The sequence below is a fragment of the Bidens hawaiensis genome, unplaced genomic scaffold (genome assembly GCF_021521415.1).
Source record: "Bidens hawaiensis isolate Kalapana, Puna unplaced genomic scaffold, B.hawaiensis_p1.1 tig00022926_1, whole genome shotgun sequence".
Taxonomy (NCBI): domain Eukaryota; kingdom Viridiplantae; phylum Streptophyta; class Magnoliopsida; order Asterales; family Asteraceae; genus Bidens; species Bidens hawaiensis.
The window spans coordinates 74,983-97,443 of record NW_027493590.1 but is presented as its reverse complement, the minus strand read 5'-3'; the positions used below and the strand labels follow the sequence as shown (position 1 = coordinate 97,443).

General features: G+C 38.2%; 1 protein-coding gene across 1 annotated transcript; it reads left to right on the top strand.

Moving 5' to 3' along the window:
* The first annotated feature begins 9,217 nt into the window (after positions 1 to 9,217).
* On the top strand, positions 9,218 to 11,345 carry LOC143566615 (heavy metal-associated isoprenylated plant protein 3-like). Its single transcript, XM_077053266.1, has 5 exons — positions 9,218 to 9,292; positions 10,097 to 10,220; positions 10,298 to 10,518; positions 10,618 to 10,705; positions 10,966 to 11,345. Exons 1-5 carry the CDS (start codon positions 9,284 to 9,286, stop codon positions 11,343 to 11,345), a joined length of 822 nt encoding a protein of 273 aa, XP_076909381.1. The 5' UTR covers positions 9,218 to 9,283.
* Positions 11,346 to 22,461: the final 11,116 nt, after the last annotated feature.

The following is a 22,461-nucleotide window of genomic DNA, read 5'->3' as shown; positions in this document are numbered from 1 at the left end:
GGTTAGTGTGTGTGATGTGAAGAAGAAGAAGAGAGGCTCAGAAAAACGAGGGTTTGAGAGGAGAATGAGTATTGGGGGTTTACGATATTTTATATACACACAGAGTACACGTGGCGTATCTTAGTTTGTACAATAACTCAAACCTAGGTTTCTTTTCTTTCTTATTTTATTTTTTACAAAGGCAATGGACGAGTAAATTTGGTATCGGTACTTAATTTGATACTAGTATTGGTATGGTACCATTCTCATCATTGACTGAACATTATGGACGCTAAAGCTAAAGGGTATGACTTATTTCAAACATTCACCCTTATACGTCGAGTTTGTGTCACGCCATCTTTTCCTCCATCATTCGACCTTACCTTTCAACTAGAGTTATGGAGCATTTCTTTCATTCTCCACCAATTTCATTATTTAATATTATAAATAATTGAAAAAAAAACAAGAAAAAAAAATTGAATGGCCACTTACCCGTGTGACCATGGTCAATGACCTCAAGTCACTACTGAAAGGAGGACTGGGGAAAGGGGGAGGGTGTTCATTGATCTTTGAATGAAGAGTTGCCACATCTGATCATTGGGTATGCCAACCTAACCAGGACGAAAATGAGGGTAGGAGTGGTGTAAGGCCCCGAACCCGGTAGCCCTACTTTAGCGTCGGATTTACTCATAAACACAGTTCTTCAAATCAGAGTTTATTAAAACTTTTCGCGGAATATAAAACGTCAATCATTTGTTACAAAACATTAAATCTTTTCTTTGATACCATAACACAAAACTTTATATTTTAAACATCTTCACTTCTTTCTTCAGATGCCAGTCGTTCAATCCATGCCGTGTGTCATCCTCATGCTAACTCTATAATCCGCTCACCTGCGTGCATACTAAAAGTCAGCTACGCTGAGTGAGTTCTAGTTAATCAAGCAACTTAACATACAACCACTTCATACAATATATATATACGTATCCGAAGACACATAGTCCACTGTCTAACATGCCACTGTTTAACCACTTAATTACCCCTATAGCTTAGCCTCTTAATTACCCCTACAGCTTAGCCACTTATGCCACTTATGCCACTTGTGCCACTTTATGCCACTTATGCCACTTGTGCCACTTTATGCCACTTATGCCACTTGTGCCACTTTATGCCACTTATGCCACTTATGCCACTTGTGCCACTTGTGCCACTTGTGCCACTTTAATAACGAAGACACGCATAGACTCACTCTACCACGTGCTCACGTTATGCCCCTAACTCTATTACTAGACCCCTATCCACTTCTATCACACTATACTTCTACTTGTCTATAACCCACTTCCTATCAGCACATTATTTACATACTAAGCAAGTAACATCAACAATCATACACACATAATAACGATGGCACGTACAGGCTTTCCCTATCACGCGCTCACGTTATGCCACTAACACCTTTACTAGACTCTTGCCACTTCTAACACACTCTACCTCTACTTGCCTATATCACACTTCATATCAGTTCAGTATTTACGTAATAATCAAGTCACATCATAACATTCATACACACTATCAACCACTTGGAATTTACTATCCTTGGCGATACGTGCAATATCCGAAGATCGTTCACGTACCGACAAGCATTATAAAATATATACCTCATATGACATCTATAGCATACACTTACCACTTAAGGTAAGTGTATTCACACTTCACATCGAGTATGCACACAGCCCCGAAAACATAACAAGGAAATGGGGCTAGAAACTCACCTGGATCCTGTTACGCTCGCTGTTGATCGTAATTCCTTTCTTTAACTGGGCTCGGCTAACTGTATAATATTTACACATATCAATTACTACTACTACTATTACTACTACGCATTTTCGATAACCGCCTTAACACATTTTCCATTAGGTTTTTAATTTATTTCATAAACGAACTTCACTTCAGGCGAATCTTGGAAACAACTTGGTTCTGGCTTGATTCGATCGAATAGGAACACGTTCGATCGAATAGGAACACGTTCGATCGAATAGACACACGTTCGATCAAATACAACACTCATTCGATCGAATACAAAACTCATTCGATCGAATGAGTTGGAGACCATTCGGTTGCTTCCCTATTCGGTCGACTGGACTTGTTCGATCTACACATTCGATCGAATGGACTGATTCGATCGACTGGTTCGATCGAATGAGTCTGATTCGACTCCTTCAAGCTGGGCGACGGAGAAAACTACGGGTTTTCCAGATTTTCCAGATTTTTGACCCAAAATCGAAGTTTTTGACATGGAAATGCTCGGGATTGAAAGGGCTATCGATTCCTAGTACTTTTAAACACAAAAGCTTGCATTTTGACACCAAAACAAGGCGGTTTTTGACCCGAAAACTCAAGTTACGTTTTTGCTCGATTTGAGGCCGAAATGGTTATGAAAACAGATGATTTTCGAGAGGGACTTACCAAAAACGACTAGGAACAAGATTGTGAACTCGGATTTGTGATTTGAGAACTTTCTCTCTCTAGTTTCTCTCTCTAGAATTGAGAGTGTTTGGGTGTGGGTGTGAAAGGGAGTTGGTGAAAAATGGTGGAAGAGTCTTGGTTCTCGATAATATACTACGGGAATTAATCCAAGTCCAAGACCCATACCAACTCCTATTCTTTTATTTATTTCCTGATAACCCGAGTAAACTTTCCATCTAATAATAAGTAATATAATTAATATTACCTTTGAAATTTCGGGATGTTACAAGTCTTCCCTCCTTAAAGAGGTTTCGTCCCCGAAACCTAACTTATTCCCTATAAAAGAAAAACTTCTTAGTTTTACACGCTTTACTGAATCGCTTGCTTTCTGAGTTATCCTCCTTACTCCTGACTCGTAGTCATCGAATGGTGGTCATGTGTTTTAGCTATTTAAGGTAGCTCGTCCATGAAGCCCTCGATGTACCAAGTCTCGTATCGCCTTCCCGAGGAACCTTGTTTTGCATCATAACGCTAACTCCTAAGGCGACGCTTAACCATCACACAACTATTTATCATAACCAACATGCATTCAGATAAATTCATAGATCGTTCATACAAAAGCACAAGAAGTCACAAGTACTTCATAACATAAAAGGAAATCATTCAAGCTTGCTAAACAAACACAGGTTCAACTGTAATATAAAACACTCTTTAACTACTAAACATAAAACAACTGTGACATGCCACTTATTCTCCTGCAACCTTCTCAGCAGCTAATAGACCATCCTTTCACGCGTTTCCTCTTCCTTCCCCCACTGCCACGGCTTCTCCACACTCCCTAGCTATGTGACCTGACTTACCACACTTGTAACACTTCTGGTCCTCGGTGCATTCACGGGAGATGTGTCCCTTCCTCCCACATCGGTAGCACTGATTTGGACCAGCCTTACATTCCCCCAAGTGCATCTTCCCGCACACTTTACATGCTTCCCTTCCTGCCATCGTCTGTGTCTTTCTCCCTGCACGCTCCACGACATCCCCAGCTCTTTTAGTTCCTTTCCCTTTTTCCTCATCTTCCACTCCCACATCATCCGCCGCCAGATCATCATAGACCATCTCCGCCAACTCGACCGCAGACTCAAAGGTGACGGGTTTGCTTGTCCTGACTAACATGCGGACTCTCTGTGGTAATCCCCTCACGTAACACTTGATTCTCTTAGCCTCAGTGTTCACCATGTCAGGTACCAACCTAGACATGCGGTTGAATTCAGTAGTATACTCACGATGTGTCAAAGTCCCAGCTCTCAAGTTTAGGAACTTCATCTCCGCCCTTTCAACCTCGGCGTCAGCACAGAACTTCCTCATCACCATGTCCTTTAGGTCATTCCATCCCATTGCCTTGATCTCTTCACGGGTCTTCCTCTGCTCCACACTCTCCCACCAATACATAGCCTCATCTCCAAATGACTGAGTGGCATAACCCACTGCTTGGTCAGGATGACACTCGCTGATTCGGATAACTTTATCCATGGCAGTTATCCATTGAAGAGTGGCAATTGCGTCTCCTAAACCAGTCAACTTCGGCGGGTCGCATCCCTTGAAGGATTTATAGCTGCACCCACCTTGGCCTCCTCTCCTATCATCAACTTTTATAGACTTACCCCCACTCGAGGCGCCTCTTTCCTCTTCCCCATCTTTCCTTCCATCACCACCTGCCCCTTCAGCAGTTCGTTCACGGCTTCCAGCAGATCCTTCGGGGTTCAGATTCTTCACAGCAGCAACTACCGCTTGGACAATGGCTGCTTGAACTGCAGGGCTAAGTTGAACTCCTTCGTTGTTGTTCTGGTCTCCTCCAGCTGCGCTTCCTTCATCTTCGGTGTGGGAAGCTTCTTCTACCGAGGGTTGCCGGACAAGACGAGGCCTGCCACGACGTCCAGTGCGACCCCCAGTTCCAACAAATTCTCCAGCTCCCGCCATTAGTATTCTACAAGGGAAAACACAAACATCATCACTCAAGGAACTATTTAGTACAAGGATAGTAAGGCTAACAGGTAATAACAGTGGCCAGTTGTGATTAGCTGATCACGTTACTTTCCGTGTCCTATACACTTCCCTTTATGAGTCTATTTGTGCTGGTTCTACTTAAGCAGTTTGTCAAAGTAAACAATCAATTATTCCTATCCCTACCGTTCACATATCTTTCCTTTCTCATTAACAATTATCATTTAATCATACACCTTACCTTTACTGATCTTGCTTGAGCAACACATGGCATTCTTGAACTGGCATCTTCTTTCTTTTCTTACTTAAATCCCATTCTCTGTTCGAGTCTAAGCATGTAGGATGCTTAAATCTCTCGAACTTTGCTCTGATACCAACTTGTAAGGCCCCGAACCCGGTAGCCCTACTTTAGCGTCGGATTTACTCATAAACACAGTTCTTCAAATCAGAGTTTATTAAAACTTTTCGCGGAATATAAAACGTCAATCATTTGTTACAAAACATTAAATCTTTTCTTTGATACCATAACACAAAACTTTATATTTTAAACATCTTCACTTCTTTCTTCAGATGCCAGTCGTTCAATCCATGCCGTGTGTCATCCTCATGCTAACTCTATAATCCGCTCACCTGCGTGCATACTAAAAGTCAGCTACGCTGAGTGAGTTCTAGTTAATCAAGCAACTTAACATACAACCACTTCATACAATATATATATACGTATCCGAAGACACATAGTCCACTGTCTAACATGCCACTGTTTAACCACTTAATTACCCCTATAGCTTAGCCTCTTAATTACCCCTACAGCTTAGCCACTTATGCCACTTTATGCCACTTGTGCCACTTTATGCCACTTATGCCACTTGTGCCACTTTATGCCACTTATGCCACTTTATGCCACTTATGCCACTTATGCCACTTGTGCCACTTGTGCCACTTGTGCCACTTGTGCCACTTTAATAACGAAGACACGCATAGACTCACTCTACCACGTGCTCACGTTATGCCCCTAACTCTATTACTAGACCCCTATCCACTTCTATCACACTATACTTCTACTTGTCTATAACCCACTTCCTATCAGCACATTATTTACATACTAAGCAAGTAACATCAACAATCATACACACATAATAACGATGGCACGTACAGGCTTTCCCTATCACGCGCTCACGTTATGCCACTAACACCTTTACTAGACTCTTGCCACTTCTAACACACTCTACCTCTACTTGCCTATATCACACTTCATATCAGTTCAGTATTTACGTAATAATCAAGTCACATCATAACATTCATACACACTATCAACCACTTGGAATTTACTATCCTTGGCGATACGTGCAATATCCGAAGATCGTTCACGTACCGACAAGCATTATAAAATATATACCTCATATGACATCTATAGCATACACTTACCACTTAAGGTAAGTGTATTCACACTTCACATCGAGTATGCACACAGCCCCGAAAACATAACAAGGAAATGGGGCTAGAAACTCACCTGGATCCTGTTACGCTCGCCGTTGATCGTAATTCCTTTCTTTAACTGGGCTCGGCTAACTGTATAATATTTACACATATCAATTACTACTACTACTATTACTACTACGCATTTTCGATAACCGCCTTAACACATTTTCCATTAGGTTTTTAATTTATTTCATAAACGAACTTCACTTCAGGCGAATCTTGGAAACAACTTGGTTCTGGCTTGATTCGATCGAATAGGAACACGTTCGATCGAATAGGAACACGTTCGATCGAATAGACACACGTTCGATCAAATACAACACTCATTCGATCGAATACAAAACTCATTCGATCGAATGAGTTGGAGACCATTCGGTTGCTTCCCTATTCGGTCGACTGGACTTGTTCGATCTACACATTCGATCGAATGGACTGATTCGATCGACTGGTTCGATCGAATGAGTCTGATTCGACTCCTTCAAGCTGGGCGACGGAGAAAACTACGGGTTTTCCAGATTTTCCAGATTTTTGACCCAAAATCGAAGTTTTTGACATGGAAATGCTCGGGATTGAAAGGGCTATCGATTCATAGTACTTTTAAACACAAAAGCTTGCATTTTGACACCAAAACAAGGCGGTTTTTGACCCGAAAACTCAAGTTACGTTTTTGCTCGATTTGAGGCCGAAATGGTTATGAAAACGGATGATTTTCGAGAGGGACTTACCAAAAACGACTAGGAACAAGATTGTGAACTCGGATTTGTGATTTGAGAACTTTCCCTCTCTAGTTTCTCTCTCTAGAATTGAGAGTGTTTGGGTGTGGGTGTGAAAGGGAGTTGGTGAAAAATGGTGGAAGAGTCTTGGTTCTCGATTATATACTACGGGAATTAATCCAAGTCCAAGACCCATACCAACTCCTATTCTTTTATTTATTTCCTGATAACCCGAGTAAACTTTCCATCTAATAATAAGTAATATAATTAATATTACCTTTGAAATTTCGGGATGTTACAAGTGGGTGGTGCGGGCCACGTCGATCACGAACACCACAACGAATGGGAGAAATAAGGGGCGTAGCGGGTGAAGGGGGCTCTAACAGCTAATTCACCACAATAGGCTCAAATTGGGGGGGGGGGGGGGAGGGGGTGAGTGAGTATGGGTGAAAGATCAGGTCCAATCACCACCATGTGGTGCAATATAAGAGGATGATTTTGTTGGTGACTTTAACCACAACACATAGCTTAATCTTAACCAAAAAAAAAGGACAACTAGGTTTTGGGGATTCAATGATTAGTACACCTCCGATGCTCGTAAGGTTGGGACCGTGATCATATGTCTTTGGTTTGTCGGCGTATCTTCTTTCTGAGATTGACAACCAATTGAGTTGGTTTGGCCATTCTTTACAAGAAGCCCAACATACACAATAAAAAAAAAAGGAAACAATAACAAGCCAAATAAAGCCCGAAAACATTACAAAGTAAAGTTAATAAAACTAAAACTAAACTTGGATCATTTCTCCTAATCTAATGTGAACGTTTGCTCTTATGTTTCACCCAAAGGACATAAGTGACTTTAATATCACTTTTCACCTTGGCTATGGAGGAAGGCTTGTTGTTGAAAATCGCCTCATTTCTAGAGGTCATATCATCCACCAAGTGATCACCGAAATAACTTGAACCAAATGGCATTTTCGCAATACCTTTGTATTTCCTAGGAAACTCGAATGCATCACACGGGTTCAAACTCACCGAGGGTTGGAAGTTGTACCCAATATTAGTTTGGTCCGTGCATCAAAAAACACTAGGAGGGAGTTATTTGTTGAAGGAGCATGGAAACATCGTTTAGGCGAGCAATCAATTGCAAGAATAAACATTGGTTGGTGATCGGAGCACCGACGTTGTTTAATGAGTATAAAGTACCTTGAGGAGTGATAATGGATGGAGAAATCGTTGAAGTTGTTAAGTCGGGTGTTGGAGAATTTATGTTCAAGGTAAACAACACATGAGTTGCAGTTATCTTGAAATATGTCAGCTAGGGCGATCGGTTAGAGAATTAAAAGCAAGCCATTAGAGACGGTGCTATAGATCCATCAAAGATAAAAAATATTTTTAACATATTGTTCGAGCAAATAGTTGCATATGATTCATACAATTGATACAAACAACAGTACAACACACTTTTTTTAAAAGCCAAAGGCAAGCTAGTGGATCACAAATTGAATATCCCACTTAAAAACAGTATGATTGAATTTCTGAAAGGACACAAGCAAAGAAAACTCGAAGAAGTTACCTTCAATGCATTCAAAAAATAAAATTTTACAATTTTGCTCATAACACGGAATCACCTAATTATGAATTTCTTTTTAGTTTGTAATCTATGTTAGTCGTTACTTGAGATCAACAAAAAAATTTATGATCTAATACTATGTGTAGGGATTTGACTAACAAGTGATAAATACCCTATCACGTATGTTTGAGGGCTCTTTCTAACTTTTTCAGAAAAAACATGCAATGATTTAAATAACAACACAATTATTACTTGATGTTTTTTAATAATAAAAATTGTGAAAAAGGTTGTTTGTTGGTTAAAACTATAAAAACTAAAGCTGTTGTCACGCCCGCCAAGCCAACAGCATTCCTGCCCTTTCGTACCCTCACGCCCTACCCTTTTTGGTGTTTGGCGTCTTATGTGGCTGATATGGACAAAGACGTCTGTCCATAAGACCATTAAACATGTTACACTTTTAAGTTGTGTTGTTTGTAAGTTAAACGAACTGACTTGAAGTAGAACTAAAACTGAACCGGTTTGAAATCGATTATGTATAAACCGGTTTGGAACCGATTAAAACCGTAGGTTCGGAACAAGTTTGTAGTTTCTCCACCAAAACCGGTTAACTAAACCGAAACCGATCATAAACTGGTTTCGACTTTTGTTAATCAAACCAAACCCGTTTCAACCCAAACCGATTTTAAATTTTAAACCGGTTTATACACCTCTATTTAGAGTCCATTCTCAAATAATTCACAAACAATACAACTTTAAACGAACAATAATATTATTATTGATCTTTTAGGATGAAAAAACCACCATAAATTCCAAAAGTGAAAAGTGGTTCACTCGGTCTCTTTTCCTAAAGCCGAGTGACAAATTTTTTAAGTCAACTATCAAGTCTTTTTAATGAAATTTCTTTGTAACCACCATGAAACCCACTACAACTTTACATTTTTGTCCTCAAATTATATCTTCCATCTATTTAAATCTAACCAAATATACCGTTATAAAATTATTTCAAATTCCAATTCATTCACATTATCACATACCATCAGTTTACATCTATTTCTTCCATAAAAATCCATCAATGGCAAAGGTAACTAACTAATTAAACTATATGTACTTATACTTCAGTCTAGTTATGATAGTTTTAATTATGAATGAGATGCGTACCGTACCGGTATCAAAACTGAATATTATCATATATTGAATAGCGTATTTTTTTTTTCAGTTCAGTATCCGTAGCATTGAAAACACCGAAATTAAATGGTACCGATACTGAAAACATGAAAAGACTAATACCGTAGCGGTACCGGTTATTTTGGTCTGTACCGGTACGGTATTTGGTAAAAAATGCTCGGTTACCAATACCAAAAACGAGTAAAGCCATATGTCGAATGCTCGTTTACCGATACCGTAAATGAGGATAACCATATGCCGAATATGGTAACGATTTTTTTGGTTCGGTTATGTTTGGTCGGTACTAGTTCGGTACGGCACCGATACGGTATTCAATAAAAAATGACCAGTTACCGATACCGAAAACGAGTAAAACCATATGTCGAATACCATAACATGTGTTTTTTATCGGTGCCGGTGCCATTTAAAATACTGAAACTGAATGGTACCGGTACCGAAAACATGGAAAAATGAATCCCAGTACCGTACCAGTCCCAGTATGCCGTAAAAGATGCTCGATTGTGAAAACGAGTAAAACCATGCACAAATACCGAATACCATAACACTTTTTATTCAGTACTGATTAGAACAAGTACCATTAAAATATGGAAACCTAATAGTACAGATACCAAAAACATAAAAAAACAAATACCGGTACCAATTGTGTTCAGTCGGTACGTAAACAACGCTTATCCCTAGTTTTGATTATTATTTTTTTCAGAAGAAGATCAACGGTGACCGAAAAACCGAACCGAGTGACGGAACAATAACGGCGGTTTTAAAAATCGATATGCATTGTGAAGGTTGCGCTGGAAAAATCGTTAAATCCGTTAATTCTCTCAACGGTAACTCATTTTTGTCATTAATATTATTTTCACTTAAATAATATTGTTTTTGTGACACTTTGTTTTCTAATATGTAGGTGTAGAATCAGTTAAGAGAAGAAATAATAATATGAACGAAATCATAGTGGTCGGTAAATTCGATCCGGTCGAACTTTGTGAGAGTGTTAAGGGAAGAATTAAGAGGAAGGTGGAGTTAATATCTCCGGTAACAAAGAGGAAAAATAGCGGTGACGAAGAGCAGAAGAAGCAACAGAAGCAGTTCACTGCGGTCGTTAGCGACGAGAGTGCACTAAAAAAGGTCAGTTTTTATGTTATGTTATGTTTCTAACAGTTATTGTCTTTTTAAAAAAATTGTTGATAAAGTGCTTAAATGTTGTGTTATTTTATGGTGGAATAGTTACCGGTGACGACGACGGTGTTGAAGGTGTCGTTACATTGTCGAGGGTGTATCGAGAAGATTGAGAAGATGGTTAGGAAAACCGAAGGTAGTTATGGATATCATATTTTTGTGTCGGGTTTCTGTTTGTGATCAGGGACTGGTATATCAGTCTTGAATATATTATTAGTGACTGATTTTTAAGTGACTTAATTAATGACTAATAACTTGAAAATATGTTAGTGACAAATTTTTATGTGACTTGTGATATTGTGCATGTCCTCATTTTACCTTTGGGGCACTTCTTTAAGACTGAGATTTTATTGGATACGTTTTTTAGACTGTTTTTTACGGGGACAATGTTTATAGGGTTTGTGGAGATGTCGATTGATAAGAGCAAAGATTTGGTGACGGTGAAAGGAGCAATGGATATGAATGCATTGGCGGTGGCAATCAAGAACAAATTAAAGAAAGATTTTGAGATCGTACAAGCAAAGGGCGGTGGCGACGGTGGAAAGAAGGGGAAGAGTGGTGGCGGTGGTGGCGGCGACAAGGGGGAAGAGAAAGGAAAGGAAAGTGGTGGTGTGGGACCCGCAACTGTGGGGTATAACCAAAGGATGGAGTATTTTGCTAGTCAAGGTCAATACATGTATCCACAGTATGTGAATAGGCCTGAGTATACATATAATTATATGAATGCTACTCAGATGTTTAATGATGAAAATGCTAATGCATGTGTTGTTATGTAATAATGGATGATATATAGATAGTGCTTTATTTTCTTATTTTGATAATGCATATTACGATTTTAGTTTTGAATAATTGGATTACAATACATAACATGTTAGCTCATTTGAGTATAATCGAGTCATTTTAGTTTATATGGATTTGGTTCATACCAAAGAACTTGAATATACAATGAGACAAGTTAACATGTGTGGAATACACGACTGATCAAGACTATTTTAATTCCTGACAACTAGGAACCTCAGGGTTTCTAGAGGGCGAAACAATAGGATATTGGAAATGGCTTCGATTTTACATGATTAATGAAAAATTTTATGACATCAGATCGTTGATAGGAAATGATTTGGTAAGTTGATACCACCCATGATTAGTTTGTCACAACCTTTTGTGCCACTAGGATCACATCTTCGGCCAAAACGTTTTAGCGCTCTTTACATGGCATGCATCCCATATCCTCACCGGTCCACATCCTTGTTTCCCGAACACAATCCATCCGTCATCCATTTTTCAATACCTGGATTAAATGGTCCATTTAGCGGGAGCATCACATACAAGTTCATGGATGTTCATGCATCAAGACCATGTAATAAGCTCTTGTTGGCAGGGGACGTCTTCAAAAATCGTTAAAAATTTTGGGATGAAGGCGAAAAAAATTTGGAACTTAAGTAAAAGGGTTTTATTGGGTTCAAAGTTCAGACAATTAAATTTTTAAATGAGTTTATTTGATTATGATTTGGGTCGTGCAAAAAAAATTATATAAAAATGGACTTACATTAGTTGAGTAATCGGGTTTAAACATTAAAAATACATATTTTTTTCAACAAAATATTTATAAGTTTTTTAAGAAAAAAATCAGGCCTATTGGGGTGATGGGCCGAGTGCTGTCGACCACCCTACCCTCAAAGCCAGCTTTGCTTGTTGGCTTAAAGAGGTTTTTTTTAACTAAAATTATTAAGTCAAATATGTATTTTTAAGTCAAGTCGGTCAAAATGACCATTGGTCGTTTTATCCTAAACAAACTGTTCACAATTTACTGGGTTGTGACTTGTGACCCAACCATCACAACTAAAATCCTCCGGTTTAGGCTTCAATTTAACAGCTTGCCCCTAGCACTCACAACTTGTGAGTGCTGGGGCAAGCTGTTAAATTGAAGCCTAAACCGGAGGATTTTAGTTGTGATGGTTGGGTCACACAGTTAATTTGAAGCCCAAAACTGAGAATATTATGGTTGGGCCTAGCATACTGTATGTTACAAAGGTTTAAAGAATAGATCCAAATAGGTGCACATCCAAACCGGCTAAACAGTTAGTGACTAGATTCTGATTCTCTAACTGGTTATTATCCGGTCCCTCTCTAACCAGTTTCTATCCGGAAAAAAAATGGCGGCTAGTAACCGGTTAAACATTTTAGCCAAGAGACCGGTTAACAACCGGTTAACCGAAACTGATTTTAGGTTTTTTAAATATATTTTTTTTAACCCATTTTTTTCCAGTTATTTATTGGTTAACCGATTGATTATACCCGAAACTGGTTATACCGGTTAGGTTTTTGTGTATGAAAACCGGTTAGTACCCGAACCGATTAACCGGTCTAACCAGTTAATTGATCGTTGACCACTAACCGATTATTAAATTAATGACTTCTTAAACTCTATCTAGCGCACATATTTAGATTTTAGAAGGTGATGAGGCATTTTTAAGTAACATTATTAATAAATACTCGCTGTCGTTCGTCTCATATACGGTGATAAGGTCAGTTACCTTCCGTTGTGGTGCCTCGTCTCTCAAATTTGACATCTATAAATGTATCCATATGTAATCGTTAGCCCGACATTTTAATCAATAAGAAAGACGACTTTGGGTGTAGAGTAGGTCCATCACACTAATAAGTGAATCAATGTTGTGACACTTTATTCAAATCTCATATATCATTCTATTTACTTCAAAGATTCAAGGACATAATGAATGCTACGCCACAAACCACACCTGTGCATTTTGGACACAACGGTTTTGGAAGACAAAGAAACTTCACAGTGAAACATGCTTGAGTGAGACTAATTCCAAGTTGAATAGAAATATTCATCTAGCAACAAAATGCAAATTCAAAGCTGAGGATATTGGTTAGTATAAAGGGTAGGATGTTATATATATTCTTTGTTTTCTAAACATTTAACTTTATTGCTAGGATGATCCCTTACCATTAAGTAATTACAGTTTGTGTAAAATTTACCTAACACTTAGTACTAAGAAAGATGATGATTTCAAAGGATACCATAATGGGACTACCTAATATGTACTTCACCATGCATATATTTGTCCTATTTGTTCTCATATTCAAAGTTAATAACAGTGAAAAGAAAACAAAACCAATTATTGTTTATTTAGTTAACTTATAGTAACTAGACACTTTGCAATTTACATGAGGCCTACATACCTTTTCTATATGAGCATTTATGCTACATGTACTTGCCATATATCAAGGGGATTTCAAATATCATATGATTGGTAATTTGTATCTTGTCTTTTTAGCAAGGTGATGGTAAATCCATATATTTTGGTGTAAAACTCGTGCTAGGCGGTCCCTAGGCGGCCGACCCCTCTGTAGGGAGTACTCGGCTTTTACTTGGACATAATAATTATAACATAAAATAATTCCTGGATATTATAAATACGTTAAGACAAACATAATTCACGTCAAAATAAACATAATTCATATGAAAAAAAACATAATTAAAAAAACTCATGTTTTGTTGTTATTTTTAATTTTTTACTAAAAAAAACTGGTGGCCGAGTTGACCTTTGAGGCCGGGTAATCCCGAGTACTCCGACTTTTGACCGAGTTAGACCTTGGCGAGTAATTGTGGCCGAGTTGGGAAAATACGGCAAGGTTTGGAATCCGACTTTTGCAACACTACTCTCATGAGTCGGTTGATATATATATATATATATATATATACTAGTGTGCCACGACATGTGCTTTGGGGGTGCTTGGAGGGTAGAGGAGTACCCAGGAAATACATAGAGATAATTATGGATATGTGTAGCAGGAGTACAACAAGGGTCCGTGCGCCAGTGGGGACACTGATTTCTTCTCGGTAGAGGTAGGTCTTCACCAGGGGTCAGCGCTGAGTCCGTTTCTTTTTGCAGTAGTCTTGGATGAGTTGTCAAAGTCGATCCAGGGGACGCTTCCATGGTGCATGATGTTCGCAGACGATATTGTCTTACTTGCTGAGAGAAAACAAGATCTAAACATGAAGCTTGAGGAGTGGCGAACAACCTTAGAGACAAAAGGTTTAAGGATTAGTCGCTCTAAGACGGAGTACCTCCACTGTGATTTTGGTGGGGGAATTGACAATGAGGACGTACAGATCACCATTGAAGGCCAGGTGGTGGCGCAGGTAACGAAGTTCAAGTATCTAGGATCATTTATTCAGAGCGATGGGGAATTAGATAGTGATGTGACCCACCGAATTCAGGTAGGATAGTGTAGATGGAAAGCAGCCACAGGTATATTGTGCGACAAGATTTTCCCAACTAAACTAAAGGGAAAATTTTATAGGGTTGCAGTTAGACCTGCAATGCTATATGGAACAGACTGTTGGGCAGTCAAGAAGGCACAAGTGCGGAAGATGGAGGTAGCAGAAATGAGAATGCTATGTTGGATGTGTGGGCACACAAGGTTAGACCGAATAAGAAACGTTGTGTTTCGGGAGAGATTAGGGGTAGCGAACATAGAAGATAAGAAAAGAGAATGGAGATTGAGATGGTTTGGACATGTGAAGAGAAGACAAACGACGAATCCTGTTAGATCCGTAGAAAACATTACTATAGAAGGGAGGAGGGGTAGAGGACGACCTAAATTGACGTGGGAGGAGAAGATTAAGCATGATTTGATAGACCTAAACCTCTCCGAGGACATGGTTGAGGATATGAATTTGTGGAGAAGTAGAATTAAAGTCAAGGATTTTTAGGGAGAAATGAATAACTTAGGGCTTCTATTTAACTTATTTTGGTCACACACCATAATAGTATATTCTTTTCATATATTATTATTATTATTATCATCATTATTATTATTACTGTTAAACTTTGATTTCCTTTGTATTACTTAATACATATGTTTTTTAGAGCTGAAGGTCTCTCTGGAAGCCACCTCTTTATCCCTTTCGATAGAGGTACGGTGTGCCTACATCCCACCCTTCCCAGACCCTACCTATAGCTTTGCTGTTGGTGGGACTTCACTGGGTATGATTGATTGATTGATTGATTGATATGAAAGTTAATAATATAGTTATGGTTTGATAATAAATTGTTTCACAAATAAATGAGATGTTATAACCCGGTTTAAAAGTTATATGGTTTTGATGAGACCCAAGACTCGTTTATTTTTTTTACTATAAAATTGGTTTTTATGTTATAACCCGTTTAAGGAATATCTGGGTTTGGTAAGACCCATACCCATGAATTCAGGTCAAATGTATGAGAAGCCTCCATTTAAAAATCAAGCAAATCTGGTGACTCCAAAAAAAGGGGGAGCGACCACATCGCGACACATAGGAATTTTATGTTTTCGTTTATATATATTAATAGTTTTTATCCCCCGTATTATGGAGGATGTTTTATATTGTTTGTTCTAATAGTAATTAATTTTTTGAATATATATATTTTTTTATTGTATGAAAGTTAATAATATACTTATGGTTTGATGATAAATTGTTTCACAAATAAATGAGAAGTTATAACTCGGTTTAAAAGTTATATGGTTTTGATGAGACCCAAGACCCATTTATGAAAGTTAATAATATACTTATGGTTTGATGAGACCCAAGACCCGTTATTTTTTTACTATAAAATTGGTTTTTTAATTTAAATAATATATATATCTTTTTTAAAATAAATAAGATATTAATTTTTAGTATATCCTATTTTATAGGATTTTTACATCAATAATTTGGTGAGAAAATTTTCTATTTAATGAGATGTTATAACCCGTTTAAGGAATATTTGGGTTTGGTAAGACCCATACCCATGAATTCGGGTCAAATGCATGAAAATTGAAAAGCCTCCATTTTAAAATCAAGCAAATCTGGTGACTCCAAAAAAAAGGGGGAGCGACCACATCGCGACACGCAAGATTTTTATGTTTTCGTTTATATATATATATATATATATATATATATATATATATATATATATACTGTTGGAAAATTTGTTACGTGTGCATTAGTAGGTTGTTATGACACAACAAATGCACACTAATAGACTAATAGACATTGATGAATGAGATATCGATGTGTGATTGTGTGTATTTGAAAGAAAATACTATAGTGGTGTATCCCACATCGGTGGAATGGAGAACTTGTGCCTTGTTTTTCTACTATAAATAGAGAGGTAAACTAAGTTGCAACACACACCAAACCTTACACACAAACACAAGCATTGTTGCAAGGTTTTTCAAACTTCTTCTTCTTCTACATTTCTGGTTTTTTTATTCGAACCTTTTTCAGGTTTACGGTTAACTCCGGCAGTACTACTGCTCCGGCTGTTGTACCCTGGGAAACAATGAGTTCTCTTGGGAGACTTAAAATATTGTTTTAAGGGCCCCGTGTTCAACACGATCCTCAGCCAAACCGTTTACATTTTTTTTTTTTGTATTGTATTTGGTTTATTTCTTTGATTCTGTATTGTATTTCAGATTCTTGTATTGTATTGTATGAGTAATAAAACTGTTTGTTAATTTTCTGTTTATTTACTCAATTCACGAATTCGGTTCCTACAATCTTAAAACAATATTTTTAAAACTGTTATCGTGAAAACTTTGTTTAAATTTTCAGAAACTATTCTATTTTGATCCAAACCAGTTTTGTTTCAAAATAGTATATGTTTTAAAAAACAGTTTTTTCTTTTCTGTTTTGGTCTCAGAATCAAGAATTGGATCTTCAAAGTTGGACTTAGACAGATTCGTTCTTAGTTTAGCATTCTGAAATCAGAAAAGGCTCCTTTTTGGGCTGTTTTGGCTATCTAGAACGAGATAGCTTATCGTGAAAACTTTGTTTAAATTTTCAGAAACTATTCTATTTTGATCCAAACCAGTTTTGTTTCAAAATAGTATATGTTTTAAAAACAGTTTTTTCTTTTCTGTTTTGGTCTCAGAATCAAGAGTTGGATCTTCAAAGTTGGACTTAAACAGATTCGTTCTTGGTTTAGCATTCTGAAATCAGAAAAGGCTCCTTTTTTGGGCTGTTTTTGGCTATCTCGCACGAGATAGTGTTATCTCGCACGAGATAAAGCTATCTCGCACGGGATAAATTTATCTCGCAAATTTCAGAATTTTCAGAATTTTTTTTCTAAGTTACTAACTTGGTCTGTTTTCTGTGTTGCAAGAATGATAGGACCAACCCCAAACACTTCTAATGCTACCCCTGCTGTCCATTTGACCCCAGCCAATGTGGGAGCGACCACAATGGCTAACCATGCTGAAAAACCCGAAAAGTTCACGGGTGTCCACTTTAAGAGGTGGCAGCAAAAAATGTTTTTCTACTTGACAACCTTGAACTTAGCACAGTTCTTGGAGAAAACAGCCCCCATACCCACTGCCCAAGATGATTCCCAAAGTGTGAGTGCTTTGGACGCTTGGAAACATTCTGAATTTCTATGTCGTAATTACGTACTCAATGGTTTGGCGGATCCATTGTATAACGTCTATTGTGGGATAAAGACTGCAAAAGAACTATGGGAGTCTTTAGACAAGAAGTATAAAACCGAAGATGCGGGAACAAAGAAATTTGTTGTGGCCCGTTTTTTGGACTTTAAAATGGTTGACTCCAAGACTGTGATCACCCAAGTCCAAGAACTACAAGTTATATTTCATGAAATTCATGCCGAGGGTATGACACTTAGTGAAACGTTCCAAGTTGCAGCCATAATTGAAAAGTTGCCTCCTAGTTGGGTTGAGTTTAAGAATTATCTTAAGCACAAACGAAAGGAGATTACTATTGATGAATTAATTGTTCGTCTTCGAATTGAGGAAGACAATAAAACGGCTCAAAAATCAGCTCTTGTGGAGCCAATGGCTAAGGCCAACATGGTTGAACTTGGACAATCTTCTAAGGGGGGGGGGGCATAAGGGTAAGGGTAAAATGGATAAGGTAAAGGGAAAGGTGAACCTAGGACCGAAGAAGGAGGTTGTGAAAAATAAACCTCAATCTTCAAACTTCCAAGGTGTTTGTTACAATTGTAATGAGAATGGCCATCGTGCGAACCAATGCAAGAAGCCTAAGCGTGAGCGTGCGCATATGATGGATGAAAATGGTGAACCGTTGGTGGCAATGATCACCGAGCTCTCGGCAATGATTGAAGAAATCAATCTTGTGGGGGACAAACCGCAAGGATGGTTCATTGATACGGGTGCGACCTATCATGTGTGTGGTGACAAGACCCTCTTTAGCACCATTAAGGAGGCTGCTAGTGATGCTAAGTTGTTTATGGGGAATCAAGCAACGGCCGACATCAAGGGTGAAGGGAATGTGATCTTGAAGATGACTTCGGGAAAAGAGCTTACTTTGAGCAACACTTTGTATGTGCCCGAAATTCGTAAGAATTTGGTTTCGGGTTGGTTGCTTAATAAGTTTGGTTTTCGTTTAGTGTTTGAGTCGGACAAGTTTGTCTTGACTAAGCGTGGAATGTATGTTGGTAAGGGCTATGCCCTCAATGGTATGTTTAAACTTGATGTAACCGTGATTGGAAATGAAATGAATAAGGCATCTACTTCTGCTTATATTATTGAGTCTTTAAATTCAAATGTTTGGCATGGTAGATTAGGACATGTAAATTTCAATTCACTTCGTCGTTTAATTAAATTAAAAATCATACCAACATTCCACATTGATACAAACTCGAAATGCGAAACATGTGTTGAATCCAAACTTACAAGATCATCCTTCAAATCGGTTGAAAGAATAACCGAAACACTTGATTTAATTCACACCGATGTGTGCGATTTAAAAATGTGCCCAACAAGAGGGGGAAACAAATATTTCATCACGTTTATTGATGATTGCTCAAAATATTGCTATGTATATTTACTTCTAAGTAAAGATGAAACAATAGAAAAATTTATCTTGTTTAAAAATGAAGTTTAGTTACAACTTAACAAGAAAATTAAACGTATGAGAAGCGATCGAGGAGGTGAATACGTTTCACCATTTGTGGATTTATGCGCACAAAGTGGCATAATACATGAATTAACCGCTCCTTATTCTCCACAATCAAATGGCATGGCGGAACGAAAGAACCATACATTGAAAGAGATGATGAATGCCATGTTAGTTAGTTCTTGGGTGAGCCATGACATGTGGGGGGATGCCATTTTAACGGAAAATTATCTTTTAAATAAGATACCTCTCAAGAATAGGGACGAAACTCCTTATAAGTTATGGAAGGGAAGAGAACCTTCGTACAAATACATGAAAGTGTGGGGGTGCCTAGCTAAAGTCACCGACCAACCTCCTAAGGCTCTTAGGATTGGTCCCAAAACTGTTGATTGCATTTTCATTAGATATGCTCACAATAGTAGTGCACATCGGTTTTTGGTACATGAATCCAAAAATCCAAATGTACACGTAAACACTTTCATGGAGGCGAGCCCCAATACTGTCTCGTATTTTGAGCACGTGTTTACTAAGTTAGGACACACACATGAGGCTTCATCATCACGAGCGAATGATGTAGGTGCAAGCTCGTCAACACAAAATGACGACTTGGTTCATGAAGGAACACATGAACGGCCCGAGACTGAGGATGGTGATTTAAGACGAAGCAAAAGACAAAAGGTTGCAAAATTCTTTGGTCCTGACTTCGTAAGCTTTATGGTTGAAGGTGAACCTAATACCTACAATGAAGCGGTGGCCTCACCTGAAGGACCTCAATGGAAAGAAGCAATCAAGAATGAAATTGATTCGATCTTACAAAATCATACTTGGGAATTGGTAGATCTTCCAATTGGTTGCAAACCACTTGGATATCGTTGTATATTCAAAAAGAAGATGAAAGCCGATGGAAGTATTGATAAATACAAGGCGAGGCTAGTGATCAAAGGTTTTAGACAAAAGGAAGCTCTAGACTATTTTGATAATTACTCACCTGTAACACGTATAACCTCTATAAGGTTGGTGCTTGCAATCGCGTCTTTACGAAGTTTGGAAGTGCACCAAATGGATGTAAAAACGGCTTTTCTAAATGGTGATTTGGAAGAAGAGATATACATGGAGCAACCTGAGGGTTTCTCCGCCCCTGGTAAAAAGGGTAAAGTATGCAAACTCATCAAGTCTTTGTATGGCTTGAAGCAAGCTCCAAAACAATGGCACCAAAAGTTTGACCAAGTCATGATTGGCAATGGTTTCAAAATTAATAAGTGTGATAAATGTGTTTATGTTAAAAACACAAATGGAGGTTATGTTATTTTATGCATTTATGTGGATGACATGCTTATCATTGTGAGTAATTGTTGGTGCATGATGTCAGTAGTTCAGTATCTTGTGTTTTGTCTGTGTCTGTAATCGTTTTGTTTGTTTTTTACGTGTCGAATACTGTTGATTATGTAAGTTCGTTGGTATGTATACGCGAACTTGGGGAACTAGCGAAGTTATGACAACTTCGCCTAGCTTGTTGGCGAAGTTGTCGAGGTCTATTTAAACCTCAGCTTCGGGTTTTAAGTAGGTGAGAAAAAAAAAGGTTTTGGCTGAACGTGTTTTTGGTGATCTTGTGCATAACGTGTTGGCAATAGTAATACATCAAGTTTTCAAGTATTATCTCGTGTGTTTACCTACTTATTTAACATATTGCTTATCTTACACTCGTATCGTATTACGTGGGGATTCCGCACCCTCTACGAGATACTCCTGTGTAGATCCGGCTGGGAACCTACAATTGGTATCAAAGCATTTTGCTCGTGATTGTGTGGTTAGGGATTATCACACGGGTGTTAAGATCGTTCCGTTTGACTATTCGCGGAACGAGTTTACGTTGAAATACCTCGTTTTTGTGTCTTGCCCATCTTCCCTCATCAAACATACCTCCAAATCACCCTCGCGTCCCTCGCAATCAACCCAACTAAAACCTGCAAAACCCGACGTTCATCAAGCGAAGTTTCCGTAACAAAAAGTAGGGTTTAAGCGAACTTATAACAAGCTAGCGACGTTGTTCAGCGAAGTTAAACCTCTGCGAAGTTAAACCTCAGCGAAGTTATACTACAGCGAAGTTATACGACAGCGAAGTTAGACTAAAGAGCGAAGTTATACTAACTTCGCTATAGCTGTATCACAGAACTTTGTTTTTGATTCTTGAATCTCTATTTTTCAACAATGACTTCGATAAACATCACAGAACTAGTAAAAATGGAGGTTGAAGCTGGTTCTGCAACTAAAGCTCCAAAACTACTGAAGGGTACTGATTTCGTCGCATGGGAAGATCGGTTTGAACAGTATGTGAAGTATCAAGATGCTAAGATGTGGGTTTGCATTCAAGACGGGTACATTCCACCAACATCCATGTTTGAAGGTCGTGAACAGATTAAGAAGTACAGTAAGATGGAAGAGGACGAAAAGAAAATGTATGAGGCAGAGAGTAAAGCTCATGCAGCTATAACAATGGCTCTTCCACAAGAGATTCTTCATACCTTCAAGAAATACAAAACTGCTAGAGAGCTATGGGAAGCACTAGAAAATAGATATGAAGGTAATGTGGGGATACGTACTTCCAAGACAAAGCTGCTAAAAACCCAATTCTCTGTATTCAAATATTTGAAAAATGAATCACTTGATGATATCATCACACGATATTATCATTTGATGACCGAATTAAATAATTACTCCATTGAATACAAGGAAGAAGAGGTAGTAGAGAAACTTCTTGATGCTCTCCCACCGAAATGGGAAATGTACACTGTTCTGATGAGAGAAGATAAAGATTTTGACAAGATTGATTTGGAAACAGTGGTCAATAAGTTACGAAATTTTAAACTTAACATGGTTCGAAAGGAGACACCAACTGATCAGGTTCAAGATCCGGGAATGTATGGTGCTAAAGTCACTCAGAGCTCAAGTTCAAAATTAGAATCCAC